This window comes from Leopardus geoffroyi, chromosome C1, assembly GCF_018350155.1.
Source record: "Leopardus geoffroyi isolate Oge1 chromosome C1, O.geoffroyi_Oge1_pat1.0, whole genome shotgun sequence".
NCBI classification, from domain to species: domain Eukaryota; kingdom Metazoa; phylum Chordata; class Mammalia; order Carnivora; family Felidae; genus Leopardus; species Leopardus geoffroyi.
Window position 1 is genome coordinate 195,758,078 of NC_059328.1, and position 22,235 is coordinate 195,780,312.

A 22,235-nucleotide genomic window follows, 5' to 3' on the forward strand; every position below is an offset into this window, starting at 1 on the left:
ATTAACCACAGGGTGGATTCTCATATGTATGAGATGGTTAATACACTGCTCTGTTTGGATCCTAGTAGATTCCTCCTAATTCTATAATAATCAGATTTAAAAATATTTCCCTCTGAATCTATCTTGTTTGATAAAATAATGATGAAAAGTCAGGAACAAATCCTAGGGAATGAGAGTATAGAGGAAAAGCCCTCATTTACCATATAAAGAAAAGACTTCTCAAGTTTAAACCAAAGCAAACAGAAAGCACATGACATATACCGTCCTAATAAGATTTTATTGAGAATCAGTAAGTGAAATCCTTTACAGAACATAGAAATACCTATGACCCCAGCCCTTCCCAATAAATGGCAATATAACACTGGGGTGGGTTCCCTGAATATTCCACTCTGTTCTGTATCTACAGGAGAAACAGTTCTACAGCTCAGTACTAGAGAAATGGGGTGCTCTGACCTATTGATGGGAAGCAAAGGTGGAGTTAGAATTTGGTATGAGTAATAAAGGACTGCAGATAAGTTCTAGTAGCCAAAGGAGTAGATGAATAAATGTTCACTCTTCACATTTTGTATTTCAAATCAGCCAGTAGCAGGCGGGATCATCTTGGGTCCACTTTTACCTAAAACTCTTCCTACCATGAAGGCTTTTGATGCCAAATAATTGGAACTGACATCAAAGATGAAAAGGAAATCAATGACTCTAAGGATTAAAGACCAACAACTCGAAGGAGACCAAAACCCAATGGGATGATGGAAATGGCTGTGAGAATGTTAACATTTTTACATGATGAAAAGTTAACTACTGTAATTTCTCATCACCACAGGAACAGAAATGCATGGCAAGATAAATGAATACTGCTCAAGAAGCTTTTAGGATTTTACTACCTCATTTTTGTATGGGGAGGGAAGAGATACTATGAAGTTTTTTGGGAGGCAACTTTTGGAAAGGTTTTTTTTTTTTTTTTTTTTCACCAAAAGAAAAGAAAATATCTGAGGGAAAAATGATGTAACAGAAATAGAACTGCAATGATGCCTCTTCCTTCTAAAACTAATAAACTATAAAAGTTTCAGTTTCCTCCATGGCTTTAGGATATTGGTCTTAGTTTTATGGCTTTTGCTGGAGTTTAAAATCCTATCCGATTTTCTTACCTCTTAAGCATAAATAAAAGAAATAATGGCATGAATAGAAAATCCACCAGTTTAATTAAAGTCCTAAAAAGCTTAAGAAAAAAAAAAACAAAAAACCTGAATTGTGTTTGTATTGATGACTTTGTTAATGGATGACAGTAAATTGCAACCTAAATATTAATGACTCTTATTCAGAATGTTCTTCTCCCCACCTAGAAGTCTTCCTGGGGTTAAATTAATCAAGATGCTGGAGATGCACTGTGATCAAGTTTCCTCTGGCTAAGAGAAAGTGTGTTTTGCTCTCTTTCCCTTGGTAATTACAGTAGCTAAAAGTACAGGCACAGTATTGTAAGACATTTAACTAAACCAAATGGGTTTTCTTCTTTCAAGTTGGATACCCAGCCAAAGGCAAATTAGCTTTACTAGGAATGCCAACAGTGCTCATCTGAAACACCCAGGAGAAAGGCAAAGTTTACCAGCGGCTTCAGACATCTGAGAGGCACAAGGTTTTCCCAACTAGTGCGAGTCACTGAGGAATAAGCTAATCCTAGGAACTGAGCAGTGGGCTGGTTTTTAGATCCTTCCATCAGAAGCCTTTAAAGGGTCAATTTCCAATAATATAAGCTATTTTGGGACTAAATGTAAAATAATAGGGGACTACTATCCTGAGGAACCAACATATACCCATTGGGATTTGGTTCCAATTTAAAATAAAAACAGCATGTTTTTATGACCAAGAAAGCCATGAAATAGGCACATTTACAATTCTTAGACCCTGATTTTCAAAGCTGCAAAATGTTCTAAAATCAGTCAGAACATGCACGAAATGATGAAACAAGCCTGGGAAAGGCAGCTAAGGAAGGAGGAGGAAGGGAAGCTGATGAGTGAAAACATTTGTAGAGAATGTGAAGCACCAGGGACCCTTCATCTACCAGGTTAAATACAGGATCCTGAGGGCTCAGAAACTGATGAGTGTTAAACCTAGGATATGCAAAGAGATGGGATGTGTTCGTTCTAATCCTTAGCACTGGATAATACCTCCCAAATAAACAGCATTTCAATGGAAAGCTTAGTGTTTTCATTCAAGTTATTGGCTATATAGCACCCTTTTCCCCTTTTAGAGAGATGCAGAGTACTGTACTATTCAGTGAAAAGACAAACATCCAGATAGATTGAAAGGAAGGAAAATATCTTATGGCTTGTACCAAACTGCGAGCAGTAACGCATAGTCATTGCCAAGTAAGTAAAACACAAATCTAAGTTTACAAGGTCAATTGGACAAGGTGAACTCAAATCCTAAGTCACCACATACTCACATATAGAAAATCATTTCCTGATCTTATACTAAATCCAAGGAACAAACAAATGTAAATAAATAGTTCAAAGATACAATAACTTATTTTAGGATAAACAATACACTTTTTTGTTAGCTTATCTTAAACTAATCTTCAAACCAGAATTTTCAAAACCACCATTGCGTTTTAGAAATTTTTGATAAAAATGTTGACTAATAGAACCTGGATGCTTTACTACCAAAAAGAAGTAAATCTGAAAGTATCGTTATCTAGTTAAACAAGCACTATGGTCCTTAAACCAGTTTGCATCTCTTGCAACTTTTGTCTCAGAAGCAGATAGTTAATATTTTTGTCCCCCTTCATAATCAACCACCTAAAGAAAAACAAAGTGATAAAACTGTCCGCCCTGTTGGAGGAAAAATACTAAGGAGGTGGATAGCAATATCCAGCAATAACCATATATTTTTCTTTATCTACATTTTTAGTTTCTTTTAAACAGTTCTAGAACAGCAAAGGATGGTTATATTCATAAGCTTAAGTAAGAGTAAGGTTTCCTCCAAGTTCTGAAATATATATATCTATGCCCTCAAAACACTGCACATATCACTCACCCTTCCTTTAGGAAGAAACTGAAGTTAAAGTTAAAGGATTTCCTTGGATACTTTTAAGTAAAAGTAAATGATAAACAGAAGCAACTGAACTGAAGACAAATTCCAAAATTAAAAAAAAAAAAAATCAACTAAATCAAGTACACGGTTTGACCCTATGTCTCCTTGAAAAGCAATAAAAGCATTTTGTCCAGGTTTGATATACAGAAAGGCTCATGCAGTGAGTTGCAAGGGGCAGGCTTTCCTTTTACAATTCAAACGCAGGGAACCTGGCTTTTGTGGGCACTAGAAGGTCAGCCAGGAAATATATTGTTCCAGCCATTCCTGAAGGAAGAAAAAGAGGCAAAAGTTATCACACCACATGACTCCGTTTTATAGAGTGGCTTCATTCTCTAGCATCAACGACATTATGATACTAATGGCAACGACTTAAAGGAACCAAGCATCTGTTTAATATATGATGCAGGTCAACACACAAGGAGATCACTAGTGAGGTGCTCAGTCTCTTCATCCAAGTGGAAGACAGGAGGGAGAGTTGAACCAGAGAAGTTCAAGGCACAGCCCTGTCATTTATCATGTCAGCTCCTTCACATGGCACCACGGGCCACTTCCTGTCTGAGCTTCCATGTCCTCATTTGTGACATGAGGATAATAATGTCTGTATGTTTTTGCTGAGATGATTTATGGTGGCATCTGCAAAATGCCAGGCCTGTGCTTGGCTCCATAAAGGGTAGTCACCATTATGACTACTTGTATTAGGTCTGAGATGGTCCACGTACTACTTGATTTTTAATATTGAGTTGTCATATTAGGAAGTAAAGAGGTAGTTTAAGAAATGACTATAAAATTAACTTGTTGATAAAGCTCAAATTCAAATACATTAATTACCAAGCAGAGAAGTAGATGCTGACATTATAAGGCAACTAAGTAAGGAGTGAAAAATACCTTCAAAGAGGGAGAAGGGGGTGTCCGGTGTTCTGCATCCGTGTTCTCCATAATCTAAGCACCACTCAGCAAACTGAAAGTGAGACCATGTTAATTATGGTAGTGATTTCTTCCAGAGACCCCCAAAAGTTGATAAGGATTCCGTAAGAATTACTCTGAAAAGTCCAAAGCTATCTTCAGGGCAGAAAAAAGGGGTTAGTACAGAGAAACAGATGGTCTGAAAGAGTATGAAGGATGGGAGGGAGGAATGTCATGAGCCATCTGAGCCACTGTCTCCAAGGTTATCAGAGAAAAATTTCTTTCTTTTTTTTCCCCCCATAAATGTTGAATAGAACTGTGTCCTTATACAAGAAAGCTAATTCAACTGAAGGGGTTTAGAAGGCTTTTCTTAAATAACTGGATTTGTTCTACAGACTCGTGGTTATAAAGGTAAATGAATTAAATCAGATTGACTGGAGCCCTCTCTACAATCTCCTGGGGGAATGTGTTTTCTTGCCGGTGGTTCTGGTGCCTACCTTACAGGCCCTATACAGGTACTTCACGTCCTGTGTGAGGTTGTACAGTGTCAGGAAGGCATAGGCGTTCCCGGCGGTGCCGTGGCACAGCCCGTACCCCTTCTTCAACAACCCATACTGCCAGATCATGTCAGCACACTGGTACGCATCATTGAGGTAGTGTTCCTCTCTGAACACCTGCAGAGCCAAGGGAAAGTTTTATTACAAGGGATATAAAAAGAAACGTCTATTGACATTCCTTCCTGATGGGAAAGGGGGGGGAGATAGGGCAAGAGGGGCGAGATAGAGGTGGCTTGGTAAGAAAGGGTAAGGGATTTAGAGCCAGAGAGATGTGTCGTGTGGGTGGGACAAATTATAAAAGCTTACTAGCTTTGCTTTTTTTTTTTTTTTTTTTTTGCTTTTAAATAACTGCATATGACCTTGTCTGTGCCATCCACGTTTTGTGTGCGCTCTGTGTTTATGTACATAGGTGTTAGTGGTGAAGTAGCATTGATTTTACTTGTGACTTGCTATTATCATCAGTTAATTTCCAAAGAACTGCATGCTATCTTCTTTGGTTAACAATAATGCCCTTCACTGTTAGGAAGTTTCCTTATATATGGGGAAGAAACTGTATATAAAATTGATTATAAAAACTGATTTGATTTTGAAATACTATGTCAGGGGGCGCCTGGGTGGCGCAGTCGGTTAAGCGTCCGACTTCAGCCAGGTCACGATCTCGCGGTCCGTGAGTTCGAGCCCCGCGTCAGGCTCTGGGCTGATGGCTCAGAGCCTGGAGCCTGTTTCCGATTCTGTGTCTCCCTCTCTCTCTGCCCCTCCCCCGTTCATGCTCTGTCTCTCTCTGTCCCAAAAATAAATAAACATTGAAATACTATGTCAGAAAAATACAGACACATCTCTCCAATCTTTTGTGGCCTCCTATATATTGATCAAAGGCTCAAGAAATATTCTCAGTAGACAGCTTTAATATCTCATTGCAAACTAAATGTTCTTAAAAGTAGAATAAGGTGGTTTAGAAAGTTCTTCCATTATATCCAACTTTCTGAAAGTAAAATTTGATGTACTAAATGCTTACTTAGAGTATGAGATACCAATGCCTATTCATAGTCCACAGATTTGTAATTTGTAGATTGGGCACCAACAGACACAGATATCTTGGTTTACTTCTATTTTTTTTTTTTTTTCTTTTTCTTTCAAATAAAACCCTGTTCTTTGATTATGGCTCTGCCATCACATGCTTTTTAAGAAACGATATTTGCATTTCTTTTATTTGGTAAAGTAAGAGAAAATATAAAAGTTGTAAATTTTGTCATTTGAAGTGTATAATTCAGTGGCATTAACTACATTTACAATGTTGTATAATCATCACTACTATTTCCAAAACGTTTTCATCATCCCAAACAAACTCGGTGCCCATGAAGTGAGCCTGCACCTCGTCCCCCATCCCTCCCACCGGGCACCAGTCCCTGCTAGCTTCTGTTCTATTCTCTTCCTGTATGCATTTGCCTGTTCAGATATTACATATTAACCATCACATCATATAAAAGGAATCATAGAGTATTTGTCCTTGAGCATCTGGCTTATTTCACTTGGCATAATGTTTCCAAGGTCCCTGCTGTTGTAGTATGGATCAGAAGTTTATTCTTTTGTATGGCTGAATAACATTCCAGTGAGTGTGTAGGGGCGGGATATCACATTTTGTATTTTGGCAATTGTGAATGATGCTGCTGAGGAACATATGTGCATAAATATCTACATGAATCCTTGTGTTTAAATTTTGGGGAATATAAACCTAGGAGTTGAACTGCTGGATCATATACTAATTCTACGTTTAATTTTTTGAGGAACTACCAAACTCTCTGCTATGGCAGCTGCACCGTTTTACAATCCTACCAGCAATGCACAAGAAAGGTTCTGTTTTCAACCGAACTTCTGGGATACTTCTCTTGGCTCTACTACTGCTGCTACCGTCTTGACTATTCTACCTGTCAGTGAAGCAGTCTCCCGATCTAGGAAAATAGTATCTGCTTTGGTACAGAGGGATACTGTAAGAATGATTAGAGTCCATTTAGCAAAATGATCTTACGTCCAACAAGTAATGTATCTACTGCTCCTTTAAAGATTATACATAAAAATAATTTTAAGTTATAGAATCTTATGTCACATTTTCCAAATTATTTCAAAAAGGAGAAAACTCACAGTACCTTATAGGCCTGGATGAGCATGTAGATTACTCCAGGTGAACCATGACACCAATGGACTAGCAGATCTCGATTATCATCCACACAAGGAGGGTAATTGCCAGAAGGAAATTTCAGCTGGCAGACATAGTCTACACTGGGCTTGACCAAACCATGTAACTTCATATGGCTCACCTGAAGGCTGGGCTAAAAATGAGGAAAGGAATCATTAGTTCTGCTGAAGCAAACAGACCTTCCGAAGTCTCAGGGATGAGATTTAAACCAGAAAGAAAACATGACCACAAGGAACTAGATTTGGATTCCATTCCATATATTTTAACCTATTGGAACAAACTAAAATTAGGCTATCAGTTAACTCTTGAGATCTTACGTACATACTATTTTTCAATATTTATTGTTGTATACATACATATAATTTTCCTAAGTCAATGCAGGAACACAAGAGACCTTTCCTAAGGTTTTAATACCTTAAGCAAACTCTGAAAGCCACAAAGAGATGCATTAGACAACACAAGCATAACTTTCACCATTACATTTAGAGAAATGGTAGCTGTTTCCAATAGAGGAGGATGCTAACAAGTTGGAAGACCTGGAATTTAGATCCAGGTTCTAGATTAAAGCCTTTTTGCAGAGGATTTGGGACTGATATTTATGCAGGATTATTCTGATACAACGATGTACGGATTGATGGGACACACTGCCATAGGGCATATGAGCCTCATTTTTGATCTAAGTTTTTAGTTTCTCCTTTGGTCCTGTCCTTAATTCATTGCATTGCTCGCTTTTTCAAAGAAAAAAATCAAAGTGTCTTTGCCAGGCAGCGGGTGGGCATGCGGGGTGAGGGAACAGGCAGGGGCATGAAGCACACGTACTGACCGTACACGAAGTTCTTCAGGGCATGTACAGATTTCACTTTACCCGCGGAATATCGTACAAGCTCAGTTTAAACTGCTAGAGGAGAATTTTCCTTAAATTTGCAGAATTTATCTCAAATGAACTACAAATAATAGTTTGTTTTATGTTGATACATAAGCACCTACTGGAATGGACTTTTTGGATTAAGAATTAAATCATTTCAAATAGACAATAATCTGCCAATGGAAAATTTGGAACACAGGTTTCCAGGTTTCTCACTATAGCCACCAAAAGGAGGCAGATGGACAGTAAAATGACTCCTGATGATCTGCTTCAATGAAAGGTCATGAGGCTGTCCAGTCACTGACATGTAGGACTCTACCTCACCTTTAAACTTCAGAACACAACTCTCTTTTCCTGAAAACTTAAGAATATATATTTACTTCTGGAAATACACAGCCAGTGGAGGCTTACGCCAGAAAAACAGTCTAAGTCTGAATTGTCAAAACCCCTCATTCTAAAACTCTTAATTGAGAAGTGCAGAATACAAAAGTTGGTGTCTTACTGCCACTAACACTCCAAGTGTGACTTTGCATTCAAAGGCAATAATAACCTTGAGTTTTTCAGCTTCGTTGTCATTGTTTAGCTATAGGGAGAGGGAAAGTCTGACATTGATTTTGCATTATTGCAGCCGGCTACTCAACCAGCTAATAGTATGTATATCCAAGCACTCATGTTGAACATATTAATGAAACACTTTTCTTTATGCTGCATTGTACTTTGGGAAGGTGAGGGGGGCACCTTTGCTGCCATTAAAAATCAATTTTCTTTTGCTATGGATTTTTATTCCCGAGTGCCAATTTCTCCTTAAAAAGAGCTAAATAAGCCCCCAGAAAGGATGCTTTCATGAGAAGTCCTCTTCTGACCTCCCCTGCCAGGATACGCTTGCTGCAGTAAATTTTATTTGGCCTTAGTCTTTTCGACTTTGGCTAACGTCCCTCTATAGTATTAGATCCAAAGAGCTGTTGGGCACAGCGCATTCAGCTATTTTTCAGGTAAGTTACACAAAATCTGCCAAAAAGGCTCTGTGGCTTTGCTCTCTAAGTGAACCTCAGGCAACATATGGTCATTTGTTTTCTATTGATTTTGTTCTTACTTCTGGAATTTGTTTCAATGGGTTGTGTCTAATCATATGCAATAATATTAATCCAAGGCATCTGCTGAGACAGCAGAGCAGAGCACGAGGCACTGTGTGCTGAAGGACAGGAGAACACTTCAGTCTGCAGGAGTGGCACTAGGTGGGCAAGGACGGTCACCTACAAATTGAATGTCATCTCACAGCGCGGTGCCTTTTATGTGCATGCACTTTCACATGCACCTTGGCAAACACTGCCCTTGTTTGTCTAGGCCAGGAAACTGCAAGGAGAGTGATGCAGCAGTTGGCGAGGTGCAACACCCGAGGGCAGTGCTGGTGTCCTCACCCCGGACAGTCCAATCGGCAGGCGCATTAGCAAGTTACACCATCTTCTCCTCTTACCTGCAGCAGGTAGTAATAAATTCCTGCCAGGCCATGAGCAGCCCCCACATAATATTCTTGGTACCATTCATACATCAGTGGAGTCTTTGCTGTGAAGTTTCTCTTTTTAGCTAGGTTTTCTCCAGAGGTTAAGACTGTTTCACAAACCTACAGGGAGAAAACCGATAGCAATAATGAGAGAACCAGAATAAAAATCTTCCCAGTGGAACTTTCTGCTAAGAGGTATGGAGAACACAGTGAATGGGACGTGATCTTTTGGCCATGGACGGGCACAGATCAATTCTCCTCGCAGAAAGTAGGGGTGACTGTATTCTGCCTAAAGGACAGAGATACAGAAATCCTGAACTCTCTTTACTAGAGCTGACAAGAATTCACTTGTCCGAGGAAAGCATGAATTCCTTCAGGCATGAAAGGAGACACCTGCACGTGGGAGGTGAGATCCGGCCCTCATCTTTGGAAGGGCCACACTCTCACACGGAGCAGGCTGTACTTCTCACTCCCACTCTCTGTGTTTCCAACAGCACTCAGAAGGACAGTGTCAGCTCTCTGATCCCGCCTGATCTTTAGAGGCCGACACACCTATTGTCCACCTGGGCTGTGCTAACTGGAGAAACAAAACCAGCAGTTGAGGCATCCTAACAAGGGGATCCTAACTGAGATCCTAACAAGATTCCAAAAAGCACAAAAATGTGGTACCTGCTGAATATGGCTTTGAGGAATCTTTTCCACTCCAAAGTTCTTATTCACAAAGAGAAGAGCGTAAATGTAGCCCATTCGTCCATAGAGAATTTCATTTGGAGCATGGGGATCAATCTTATTTAGATGAATTAGCCTGGGAATAAAAATACATGCCTAAGATAACTTGAAAGGGATCAGATAATGGTATATACTTAAACTGGGACATTCAAAAATACATACACATAAATATATGCATAGAAATATTATATATTAATTTACTATTACAGTTATTTTAAACATTTTAAATATAATTAATATATAAACTAAACATTTTCATAGGTTTATATTATAAATTGTTATATATTATTACACATTAAGTGCGCTGAGCCAGACCACAAAGGGTAGTCCGGGTTCAAAAATTATCCCTCGACTAAATTTTTCTTCAGTTCACAATAGAAATGAGAAACAAATTCAAAGGATGAAATCTACTTGCACTGAATGAAAAGCCTGCTACACCCCAGTTACTTACCTCCTTCCTTAGTTCATTTCTTAACATGTCATCAGGCCTCCGTGAAGTGTCTGTGCAACGGCCTGATGTACCACAGCCGATAAGACGTGAGAGCACAGAGGCATCAGTCAGCCTCCCTGTCTTCCCATCTCCCAGCCGTCCCACCCTTCTTTTCAGAAACAACCACGGTTACCAAATTCTTGGATAGTCCTAGAATTATTTTATGCACATAGAAGCATAAATATGCATATCTGTATCTCCCCAAATGTTCTGTGGCTTGCTATTTATCAATACATCTTGACAAACATTCTACATCAGCACATCCAGAGTAGTCTCGTTCTTTATCGCAGCTGTATAGTATCCCACTGAAGGGATATATTATAAGATATTGATTCCCTTCTGATAGACTCAGCGTGGCTTGCCACAAAAAGTTGTTTCCGGTTTTGGCTCCATGTAAGACGGAGTAGGCACACTCCAGCCTGCCTCTCCTGGTAAACGCAGCTCCAAGACCTGGAGAGAATGCTCAGAGCAGCTCTTTGAGGACTCCAAACAGTAAACAGCAGCAGGCAGAGTGGGGAGGACCAGAATTTGAAGTACCACCAAACCAGTGGTGAGCTTACCATATTTTCATCTACGGTATTCCCCTGGCCTGAATTCAGAATAGTCCCAAACCTGGAAGTGAGCCCCAAGGGCTGAAAGAGAGTCCCGGAAGAAACCCTTGAGTTCTGTCTCAAGAAACAATGGGAAAGGGCATGCATGCCTGACATCAGAGACAGTGAGTAAAGCCTCTCAGTTTATTTTCTCTCTTCTTCCCTCCGTTTACTCACACCCCGGGCCGCAAGCAGTCTCACAGTGTTGGCAGAAATGAAGGCAACAGGAGCCCATGGAAGCCAGGTCTCTGAGGGAGGGACCCTTCCTCACAGACTGGAGGAGCTGTGGTCCCAGGAGGGTGGGGTAAGCCTCTACTGTTTCACTCCTTTCTCACATTGCCAGCATTTAGCCCCAGATTCAGCTGCAGTCATGGGAATACTTGGCAGAGTGGATTTCTTTCCAGAGGACCAAAAAGGGAAGCCCCAGGGAACCAGGAACTAGGTGGGGTTCGCAAGGAAAGGAGCTCAGGAAAGCAACCATATTTGTAGTCTGAACTCAGAGAATGAACCTTTCTGCCTTTCGTAGGGGGGTGGTGGGGAGGGTGTGGAAAGCAAATAGGATAAGTAGGGAAAATGTCTTTGCTCTTTTGGATTTTTATCACATGAAATTTTGAAAGTCCATCTCAATTACCCCTAAATTACCCTATATAGTCAATGTGTTTTCAGTTATTAAAACAATGTAATTTTTGGTGAAACTTGACAAAATATCAGTCTACTGGAAAAGTAAGAGGGAAGAGCCAGGGAATTTCAGGAAAAGAGCAGTAATGAGAGGACATCAGCCCTACCAAATAATAATGGCTTTGTCCTCAGGTAGCAGATGACACTGACCGCACTGCCTGAGGACAAAGCCATTATTTGTTTGTAAAATTCTCTTGTTGTCTGTGTAGAAATTTACTTTCAAAGTAGTTAAGTATAAACAGTGCCTGTGCAAGTATCTCATCTAACTATATATTGGGAATTATAAGCATACAAGCACTACTTAATGTAAACACTATAATAAACATTTGAAGTATCCAGAATCACACCCCTGGGGTGACTGGCTATACTTGAACGACTCTTATCAGGAATCACCATTCAGAGGCACTCGGCGCTTGAAATAAGTTTATCAAAATCTACACCAGAGGATTTGCTGATAAGTGTAGTAAAGAATGCTAAAGACGGTTTTTTTGTTGGTGGGATGAATGGTGAAGACAGGTGGAAGGTGTGGAAGATGGTACTGGCTCTACTACTGTTTGATCAGCAAGACCTAATAAGATTGTCTGGGGACAAACGTGGTTTTCTCTAAGTCACAAGAACAGGGCAGGAGACTACCTGTGTGTATGTGTGTGTGTCTTACTTCCTAATCAGTGTTTGTACACTTGGTTTCTTTATTTGGTAGGACTTGGTTCACTGCTCGTGCTCTCATTTTAACGTACTTAGTGTTAAGGTTACAGCTGAGGGGGGATACAGCTCCTACTGCTAATCTCTGGAGGCCACCAATATCTACAAACAACAAAAACAAACAAACAAAAACCTAATGAGTGCTGCCACGTCTATAACCAAAGGGTATAATGAAGAGTGTCCTGGCTCCATAGGGAAGGTACTTGTGGAAGAACAGACAATTCCTTTAGCCCAGCCCTCCCCACTCCACTTCCATAAGGCTGTGGTCGGGGGAGAGGAACACTCACAATTTAAAATTAAAAAGCCACGTCTTAATAACCAGAATGAGATGCTTTTAGTGACTGAGAGGGGCTAACAATTATGAAATAGACTGAGTAAAAGTTATAAAAGTGTCTTTAAGAGAACTCACTCCTGGTCAGGAAAGTGGGGTGTGAAAAAGCACGGCGGGTTACAGTTACGGACAGTTCTATTATACCTTGTCGGTTATATTATACCTCAACAAATGGAGGCATCTCATCAAATTGGTTAAACATGCAAATGCTGGCTCATGTATGTTTTTTCTTCTATATGTATAGGCATTAAACTCGCAGTGGAACAGTGGTTATCTTAGGAATAGGGACATGGTGGGCAAAGGTCACTTTCAATTTTCTTGTTGTTTCTTAAGATTTTCCCCAATGTCAACAGGCCTGTCTGGTTGGTAGAATTATGGGCCATTTTTTTTTCTACTTCAGTATCATACACAGACACACCCCTAATATTTTTAAAGAACTTAAGAACATTTATTAAGAAAAATTCTATTTTATTCTCATGCCAGAACTGGTAACTCAGTAATGTTGAGATCTTAACAAAATAAAATCTTTTTACTGGATAAAAACTGTTGTAGTAAACAGAAGGAATACTTCAGAGGTTTGATTTAAAAATTTATTACCAAGTTTTAATGTAAGCATATTAAATTGTATTGAATTTAGATATGAAAAAGCATTTTTGGTCTGCTATTATAAAGGAAATTGAATTATTCAAAAAAAGAAAATTACTGTGAATTTTTTAAACAAATACTGCTCTATGGAAGTTACTCAGAACAATTATTGCATTAACTCCAATGATGTTCTCACCTAAATGTGTTTGAACCACGTTTCCTTTACAGGCCAATGTTATGGATTATATTACCACTAGGTGGCGATACATAATCAGCATTCCAATTATTTTGCAGCCAAACGCATTTGCATTTTGGAAGTTTAAAGTAGATAGCAAAATCCTTTCAAATGTTTGAAGATGAAGTATTGCTCAGAGTATCTCCTTAAAATAACACTTCAGACTTTAGGGTAAGAAAGGAAGTATTCCTGTTTTTTTTTCTGGATTTGAATTCAAATCCTTAAAACTCATTAGCTGGTTCTGATGATTACTAAAGGTAGCATTTTTAACTGCATGTTTTACAAGCTACATTCTCAAGATAAAGTGAAGAAATGATAGCATTTATAGTCATAAGCTTATTTTGTGTGTTTTCAAAAACTCAAAACCAGAAGCACATCATTGCAGCTCCATTGGTTTTGCTGTGTTGATACTAATAGCAACCGATCTTCAGAAGAGACATGGTACCGAAATGTCACTGAAGGAAGAATAAGGACATATAAAACCAGGATAGTTCTGTTCCACTCCTATTTCCCGAGGGTGTTACTGGGGAGAGTTTTTACCTTATATCATCTAAAGGTTTGTAACTTTTTAAAAAGGAGTCCTTTTCTTACTCATCACACTACAAAAGAGAGAGTGGATACTTTCTGACCAGAAAGCCCAAATTCATTATTCTAAGTCTTGGCCCCAAAGCACTTTGTATATCACATCAGTCACTGAACAGTCAGTAGGAACAGTCAGTAGGCAGTGCTCTCTCTGCACGGTGGCACCAACTGTGTGTGGAAGGAAGGGTGAAAACGAACACAGTACAAATCAAACAGAACGAAAAAAATTGTGCTATTTATCCTTTTCCTTGCCACCTGCCTCCACTAACAGCAGGACATTTGAACATGAACACAGACACAAAGACACACACTCCTTTTTAGGGAGTTATAGACCCGTCTGAAAAAAGTGTTAAGTGTTCTCTCCATGCTGACTACAATTTGGGGTTTTCTACAGACCTGTGGAAGCCCTAAGATTCTCAGAGCCCCAAAGTTAAGAATCCCTATCTTAGGGAAACATTGACTCCTTTGTCTCTGTAACTCAAAATGATGATTCTGAAAGACCATCATATTAAGAAAAACCAGGAAAGGTAAGCTGAAATGGGATGTTGGTGGTGGAGCATAAGAGGTGCCACACACAGAACTCTGCCATTTCCAAAGGGCTATGTGATGTGAGGAAGAAGGGTCAGTAAAAAATGAAACAAAGCAGTAGGTTTAATATCTAATGACATCAAATTATTTCAATTAAATTGAGAAGACTCACAGATTTTTCCCTTAAAAGGGAAGAAATGTGAAAGCAATTTATAAATAATTCCTTTTTTTTCCCTGTTGTACCATGAACTCTAGAAATGAAAAATCAAAACTGTGGCCATGAGTAGCCTATTTTCCTACCGTATATTCACATTCTATATGTTTCATCTTAACAAATCTATTGGCTATAATTATTATCGAAATGTTGATAAAGTTTTTAAAAAGATGTAAATAACAAAAACACCTTTATTATCAAGGTGTCAAAAAAAAGAAATTTTAGTTTACCGTTAAGAGTATTTTATAATAAACCAATATTAACTATGGTACTATTCCCCCAAAGAGTGTTTCTTCGAACAGTAGGCCCTGAAATGTCCTGAGAAAAGGGGCTGTCTACTTGACAAGTTTGGCAAATTCCACTCCCTACAGTCACGAGTCTCCCCCGCGCATAAAAGCTACTGAAGGCTCTGAGCAGCCAGTAAAGGTGCATATTTAACTTTGTTTAATTAGCACGTACCCAGTCTGAATACTTAAATCTTGTTTTCATGTTTCACATAACAAACAGTTACTATCTGGTTGTACATATTTTGAGAAAGGCTGGCATTACATACAAAATACTGGGACCACTACAGCTTATTTTTATGATACTTAAGAATGATTCACTGAATGAGACTCCCTTCGGAGTCTATAAAGCAGATGTGTGGCTAAAAAAACCCAGAAAGGTAGTTTCTGTGTTGCAAATCTAGATGGTATATGCATTTGCCCAAACTCAACAAATATCAATCAAACTTGGGCAGGTCACTGTGTGTAAACTTCATGTCAAAAGAAGAAAACTAAACAGGTATTGAACCCAAGTAAATGATATATATGCTTTAGTATTTAGAAGGAAGGATACCGATGTCTGCAATTTACTCTGAAATACATCCCACCCCCCCCACAAAAGGATTAATAGTGGATAGAGGAATACATTGATGGATTAGATCTGTGATAAAGCAAGTATGGTAAAATGTGAATGTGAATGCTACAATTTATGTGCGTAGATATATAGGTATTCACTGTTCTTTCAACATTTCTGTATGTTTGAAATTTTTCATAACAAAATTTTGAGGGGGGAAAAACCTGTAGTTATTAGAATTTTAGGCCAAAGCCTGTTAATGAAATACACACCACTGCACAGTGTAAAGTTAACCAAAGATCCTCCACAAACAAAATCAGTGATGGTAATGCCATTCCAACAGTAATTTATAAGAAAGAGTAGTGGGCATCAAAAACCAGGGTCAAACTGGGGGCAATCACTGATTAAAATGTTGCTGGACCCAATTAAAAAATGCACTGAAGACCTTAACAGACACTTCACCAAAGAAGAAATACAGATGGCAAATAAGTATATAAAAAGATGCTCCATATTGTATGTCAGGAAAATGCAAATTAAAACAAGGACGGGGCGCGCCTGGGTAGCTCCGTCGGTTAAGCGTCTGACTTCGGCTCAGGTCATGATCTCACAGTTCGTGACTTTGAGCCCCACATTAGGCTCACTGCTGTCAGCACAGAGCCTGCTTCGGATCCTCTGTCCCTCTCCCTGTGCCCCTCCCCAGCTTGTGCTCTCTCACTCTCTCAAAAAGTAAATAAACATTAAGAATAAATAATAAAACAAGCAAGAAGCAAGGAGATACCACGACACATCTATTAGAGTGGCCAAAATCTGGAACACTGGCAGGATGCGCAGCAATAGGAACTTTCACTCATTGCTGATGGGAATGCAAAATGGTACAGCCAGTTTGGAAGATAGTTTGGAAATTCTTACAAAATTAAACCTACCCTTATAATATGACCCAGCAATTGCGCTCCTTGATATTTACCCAAAGGAGCTATAAGGTTACATCCACCCAAAAAATTGCACATAGACATTTACATTAGCTTTATTCATAATTTCCAAAACTTGAAAGTAACCAAGATGTCCTCCAGTAGGGTAATGGATAAACTCTGGTACATCCAGACAATGGACTGTTATTTAGCACTAAAAAGAAATGAGCTGTCATGCCATGAAAAGACATGAGAGAATGTTAAATGCATATTACTAAGTGAAAGAAGCCAACTGGAAAAGGCAACATACTGTATGATTCCAACTACGACATTCTGGAAAAGACAAAACCAAGAAGACAGTAAAATGATGAGTAGTTTCTGGGGTTAGGGAGGAGAGAAGAGGGATTGATAAGCAGGGCACAGAGGATTCTTAGGGCGGTGAAACTACTCTCTATGATAGTATGATGATGGATACACGTCATTATACATTTGTCCCAACCCACCAACTGCACCACACCAAAAGGTATCTAATGTAATCAATGTAAATTATGGGCTTGGGTGATCATGGTGTGTCAGCATAGGTTCATCCACTGTAACAAGTGAGCCCCTCTGGTGGGGAATGTTGATAACGGGGAGATTATGCAGGTGTGGGGATAGCGTGTATATGGGAAATCTCTGTACCTTCCTCTCAAGTTTTCTGTGAATGGAAAATTGCTCTAAAAAGTAAAGTCTAGGGACGCTTGGGTGGCTCAGTCAGTTGATCATGTGACTTGATTTCGGTTCAGGTCAAGATCCCAGGATCATGGGATTGAGCTCTGCGTTGGGCTCTGTGCTGAGCATGGAGCCTGCTTAGGATTCTCTTTCTCCCCCTTCCTCTGTCCCTCTCTCCCACTACACTCTCTCCAGTAATAAATGAAATGAAAAAAAAAAAGAAAAAAAAAAGAAAAGTAAAGTCTATTAAACAACAAAACAAAACCAAAAACCTTTGCTGGAATTGCAACTTCCTGTGTGTTAATATGCTCAGCAGAGCCTAACAGCACTGCTTGCAGTATTGCATGGAGCCAGACTTCTTGATAGAATTGTGCTCAATAAGCTCTAGTCAAACAATAATTGTAGTTTATTAGTACCACAGTTTAGTAATTCTTCATAATTCACAAGCTTCTAGTGAGCTGCCCTGCTCTACATTAAAATTAAGAATCTGGATTTGCATGGTATTTGCTCCTAAGAAAAACAATTTTGAATCAGTCTGTCGTCCGTTAGGAGGCCTCCCCCAGCCCACGAAAGGAAGTGAAGTGAAGCACATTTTTTGGATTATTGATCTTGGACAGCACCTTATGTTAGTAATGACATGATCAAACTTTTGATCTCATTTTTGTTATTAAACTAATGTTTGATCTGGTGTGTGTCAGTGTTATTACATCTTACAATAAAATAGGAACTATAATGGTTGTTCCTTAACTAAATCGGGATTATGTGTGAAGTGATCAAATGACAGTAGTAAGATTTACTGCTGGAAGAAAAGTACCTTCACTAAAATGTTCTTGTGCTAACACATACAGAATCCATTATGACATCTAGATCATAATCCTCAAAAAGAAACATGATTACCGGGTGATGCAGTCTTCTGCCTGCTTCTCATTGTTCATCTTGTGATACACCACAGCGCCCACCGCCAGGGGGCCCGCGTCCCCGCACAGGAAGGTGATGGAACGCTTGGTCAAACTGTTCAGACCTTGCTTTACGTAGCCATGTGCCATCTGTAGGTAAGCAGGGTCCCCGAACACATCATAGAGATGTAAGTAAAGCACAGAGATACCTGAAAAGCAAAAAGAGAATAATGTAACGATGAAGAATGGGCCACTGTTTTATTTTGGTTTGCTGCCAACTCAGCAGTGTTGATTGTCGATAAGCCATAACACATACATAAGTAAACTCTCCGGAAGTTTAGATGACCTTAGTTCTAGACTCAGCAGCTCTAAGAACCAGACAAAGGCACTTGCTCTGCTTCTTCATCATTGAAACTGTACATCATAGGAACCCTGAGACCATCTCTGAACTCTAACCTAAGTTTATTATTAACCCGTGTTGCACTCTACTGTGTGTAAATGTATTCTTCTTGATGGTTAAATGACAGGTTATCAAAACTATATTTCTAATAGTCACTTCTTTATTTAACATATAATCATTTACTTAATCAATAAGTAAACAAGTAATACTTGTTCTTGCGAGCTACAGAAATTCAAAGACTAGGGAGCGAAAAATTCAATTTCTCTTTCTATGGGAAGGTAATTTTGTGAATGAGAAGGTAGGGACAGTAACCAAATTCCCTACTCCAGTATCGTTCCAGGCAGGGATTATACAACAACTACTAAGTTATTTGAGATCTGAGAAAATAAATTCAATTCCTCCTTAATTTCTTTTCTCTGTCAAGGACTCCGCTACTTGAGAAATTATACTGTAAAAACTGCCAATGACTTTTGCTTTGGGCCTTCCTCGATTTGCTTCTTATCCTTCAAGAGAAGCCTGCCATATATATATATATATATATATATATATATATATATATATAATTGAGGTGTTGTCTGAATGCCTGTCACAGTAGATAGAGCCTTCCCTCTGAAGCCTTTGGTCTCAGGGCAGACTCAAAGATGTGGAGTAGAGAACCTACCTGCCTGCAGCATTTCCAGAAACTCATTTCTCCCCTTAAAGTACATTTTCCATCTCATTTACCATTTTTAGAAGATACAGAGCCTCTGTTTAAATCTAAATTAATAGAGCCAATCTCTTCATGGATTTCAGTGCAGTAAAAATGCAGTCTGCAAAATTACTTTTCACTGTACTGAGGACAATTTTAAATTTAGATAGTTTTCTCATTTTGCATGGGTAATCTCCAAAGCTTTGTGCTACAGACAATTCAATTTCACATGTATATTAAGGCCAAATTTTCATTTCCTGCCTAAGTTAATAACCTTGTCTGCTCTTTCAAAGTGGCTTGGTGTTAGGAATTCCACAAGCTGATGATCGGATGTACCAGTGCTGAAGGTCTGCAGACGTTAAGTGTACAAAACCATGTATGTAAGAAAAAAAAATCTCCTTTTCACAAATGATCAATGTCAAGAGCTTCTTCTGCAATTAGGTCCTTAAATGGCTTCATCTCCATCCACACAAGGCATCTGCCGGTGATCCATTTAAATTGTTACCCTTTCATTTTGGCCTCCTATTCCCATTGCTGCCTGAACTCCCCTAATTGAGTTCTGTAAGCACTGCAGCCAGATAATGACATGACTGAAGTCTGAGAAAATACAAAGTGATTACATACAAGCCCAATGATTGTTTTCCTTTTCAAACCTTTGTCTCTCATTATCAACAATTCCTCTTGGCCTAAATGTTTAACAAACAAAACCCACTGAAGTTTGCAGTGGTAAGGTTTGATGCATTTCTCACGAAAAACAGGTAGTCATTTCTCCATTCCACCATATTTCATTTAGATGGAAAACTTTTTTTCTTTTTGATTAGCAGAGAATTCTCTTCCTGGGTTCTGTTCCTCTCCTTCTCATTCTGGGCCTCAGCATCCCTGTATTTTGGTTCAGCGATCTGCGCCTCAGTTTACGGTGTCTGCCTCCTGTCACAAGACACCCATGGATGAAAGGGTTTCAAGTGAGGAGTGTTGCTGCCAATTCACAGAAGTTTCTTGTATAAACTTACTAGAAATGAGTCTAGGTCCAGAAAGTAAGACAAAATGTGTAAGTCGAACACATTTAATGACTCATCAATTCTGTGTACCCCAGATGACCCGATAGAAAAAATGGGGGAACTGTGTGTGGCTAAATGTCTTAAACCCGATCGTTATGCTCTCCCAACCTTTAGCAATATTCATGCATATAACATCACCTTTGCATAAATACTGAATGCTGAGAGATAACTAACAAGGTGGGAAATAAAAACACAACCTTGAAGGCTTGTCAGGGAAAACTCACCCCAGTCCCCTTACATATACCTGCAACCCTGGCCTCAGTCTATGCTTTAAAAAACTTTTCAAATGTTAATTTTTATAAAAATAAATTTGTTATTCATGGAAAAAGTCAAATGGTACTGCAAGGCTACTATGCTTCTCATCCACCAAGATATTAATATGCCTCTAGGGCAGGGCCAGGTTTGGGAGGGAGGACTGTAGTTGTATCCATTCATAAACTCATCACCAAGTATGATTTCAGCCTGTAAATGACATTTAATATAATGAGAAAGAACATTCGTACTGGCTTCTAGGATAACAACCATCCAAACTGGTCATGAGACTCAACACAGGATGATATATGGAGCTTAATCTTTTTAATGTTTCATTTTTCTTTTTATCACAGGATGTGCCACTTAATCAGAGTATTTGGGGCTTAAATTTGAGCAGCAGATAAAATTTCATTCTATATTGCTCACTAAGCGAAAGGCAGGATAAAGGAGATTTGCTTCCTTCTTCTACCCTTTCACCTTTTCTTCCAGAACAGAAAAGACTAAAGTCAGATGTAAATTTTGATTGCATTGGGGTGCCTGGCTCAGTTGATTAAGCGTCCCACTTGATTTTGGCTCAGGTGATAATCTCACAGTTTGTGGGATTGAGGCCTGTGTGGGGCTCTGTGCGGACAGTGGAGAGCCTGCTTGGGATTCTGTTTCTCCTCCTCTCTCTCTGCCCCTCACACACTCACTCTCTCAAAATAAATAAACATTCAAAAATAAATTTTGATTGCATTTAGTTGTAAAAATATACTTCAAATAGTTTTCGATATTAGAATTACTTCATAAAAAGGAAAAAAAAAGGTGCCTGGATGGCTCAGTCGGTTAAGCATCCAACTCTTGATTTCAGCTCAGGTCATGATCTCACTTTTTGTGAGTTTGAGCCCTGTGTCAGGCTCTGTGCTGACAGTATGAAGCCTGCTTGCGATACCCTCTCTCCCTGTCTCTCTGCCCTCCCCTGCTTGTGCGTGTACTCTCTCTCTCAAAAATAAGTAAATACACATTTAAAAAAAGAAAGAAAAAAAAAATAAAGCTGCCCCCTGCCCTTAAATCTGGAGGGATTTTGACATCTTCATTGACATAAAATTGATGTTAAAATATCCTATTTCTTAGCTGGTCCACTCCCTGATAACTACTATCATTATTAGGCTATGAAAACTAATGCTTTTTTGGTCTGCATTTTATTGTCTTGTTAAATTTGCTCATATATATGACTTAAACTTATTGACATATTCTAAATGGGAAAATAATCCATATGAAGAGAGATACATTAAGAAATGAATAAAGTAAAATCTAATCCATTATTTGCCCATTAATCCCAAAGTCATTAAAGGTGACCAATAAAGCATTTGGGATAACTAATCCTGTTCAGAAATGAGTATTCTCCTTCAGGAACAAGAGATTATTGCTACTCTGGTTGGTCGTACTTCATTTCCTATAGGGTATAGGAAAGTTGTAATAGGGATACCCCCTCTATTTTACATGCAAATCCAGATAAATAGAAGATCAGGAAAAAAATCATTCAAGTACCTTTTAGAATCAAGCATGTGAAGTCAGTAAATGCTTTAGATATGGCAAGTGCATTCCTTAGTTATTCACAGCTTTGGAGGCTGGGTTGGTAGAAGAAGCATGGACAGAAGTGGGCAGAGTATTCCCTCCATCCCAGGGTGAAAAACAATACCATCAAGAAGGAGGTATGATGGGGCGTGGACCA

The 22,235-nt window shown here is 39.0% G+C and overlaps 1 protein-coding gene across 5 annotated transcripts in view; it reads right to left on the bottom strand.

Annotated features, from left to right (window-relative positions):
• Positions 1-262: 262 nt before the first annotated feature.
• LANCL1 (LanC like 1) overlaps positions 263-22,235 on the bottom strand; it is a 37,941-nt gene continuing 15,968 nt past the window's right edge. For all 5 annotated transcript variants that reach the window (XM_045481097.1, XM_045481100.1, XM_045481101.1 and 2 more), the window contains exons 4-10: positions 18,125-18,332; positions 9,777-9,912; positions 9,081-9,227; positions 6,692-6,874; positions 4,488-4,664; positions 3,973-4,045; positions 263-3,351 (exon numbers count right to left, since the gene is read on the bottom strand). In XM_045481097.1, the coding sequence (XP_045337053.1) occupies positions 3,275-3,351; positions 3,973-4,045; positions 4,488-4,664; positions 6,692-6,874; positions 9,081-9,227; positions 9,777-9,912; positions 18,125-18,332 (1,001 nt within the window). In that variant the 3' untranslated portion in view covers positions 263-3,274. The remainder of the gene's footprint in view (positions 3,352-3,972; positions 4,046-4,487; positions 4,665-6,691; positions 6,875-9,080; positions 9,228-9,776; positions 9,913-18,124; positions 18,333-22,235) is intronic.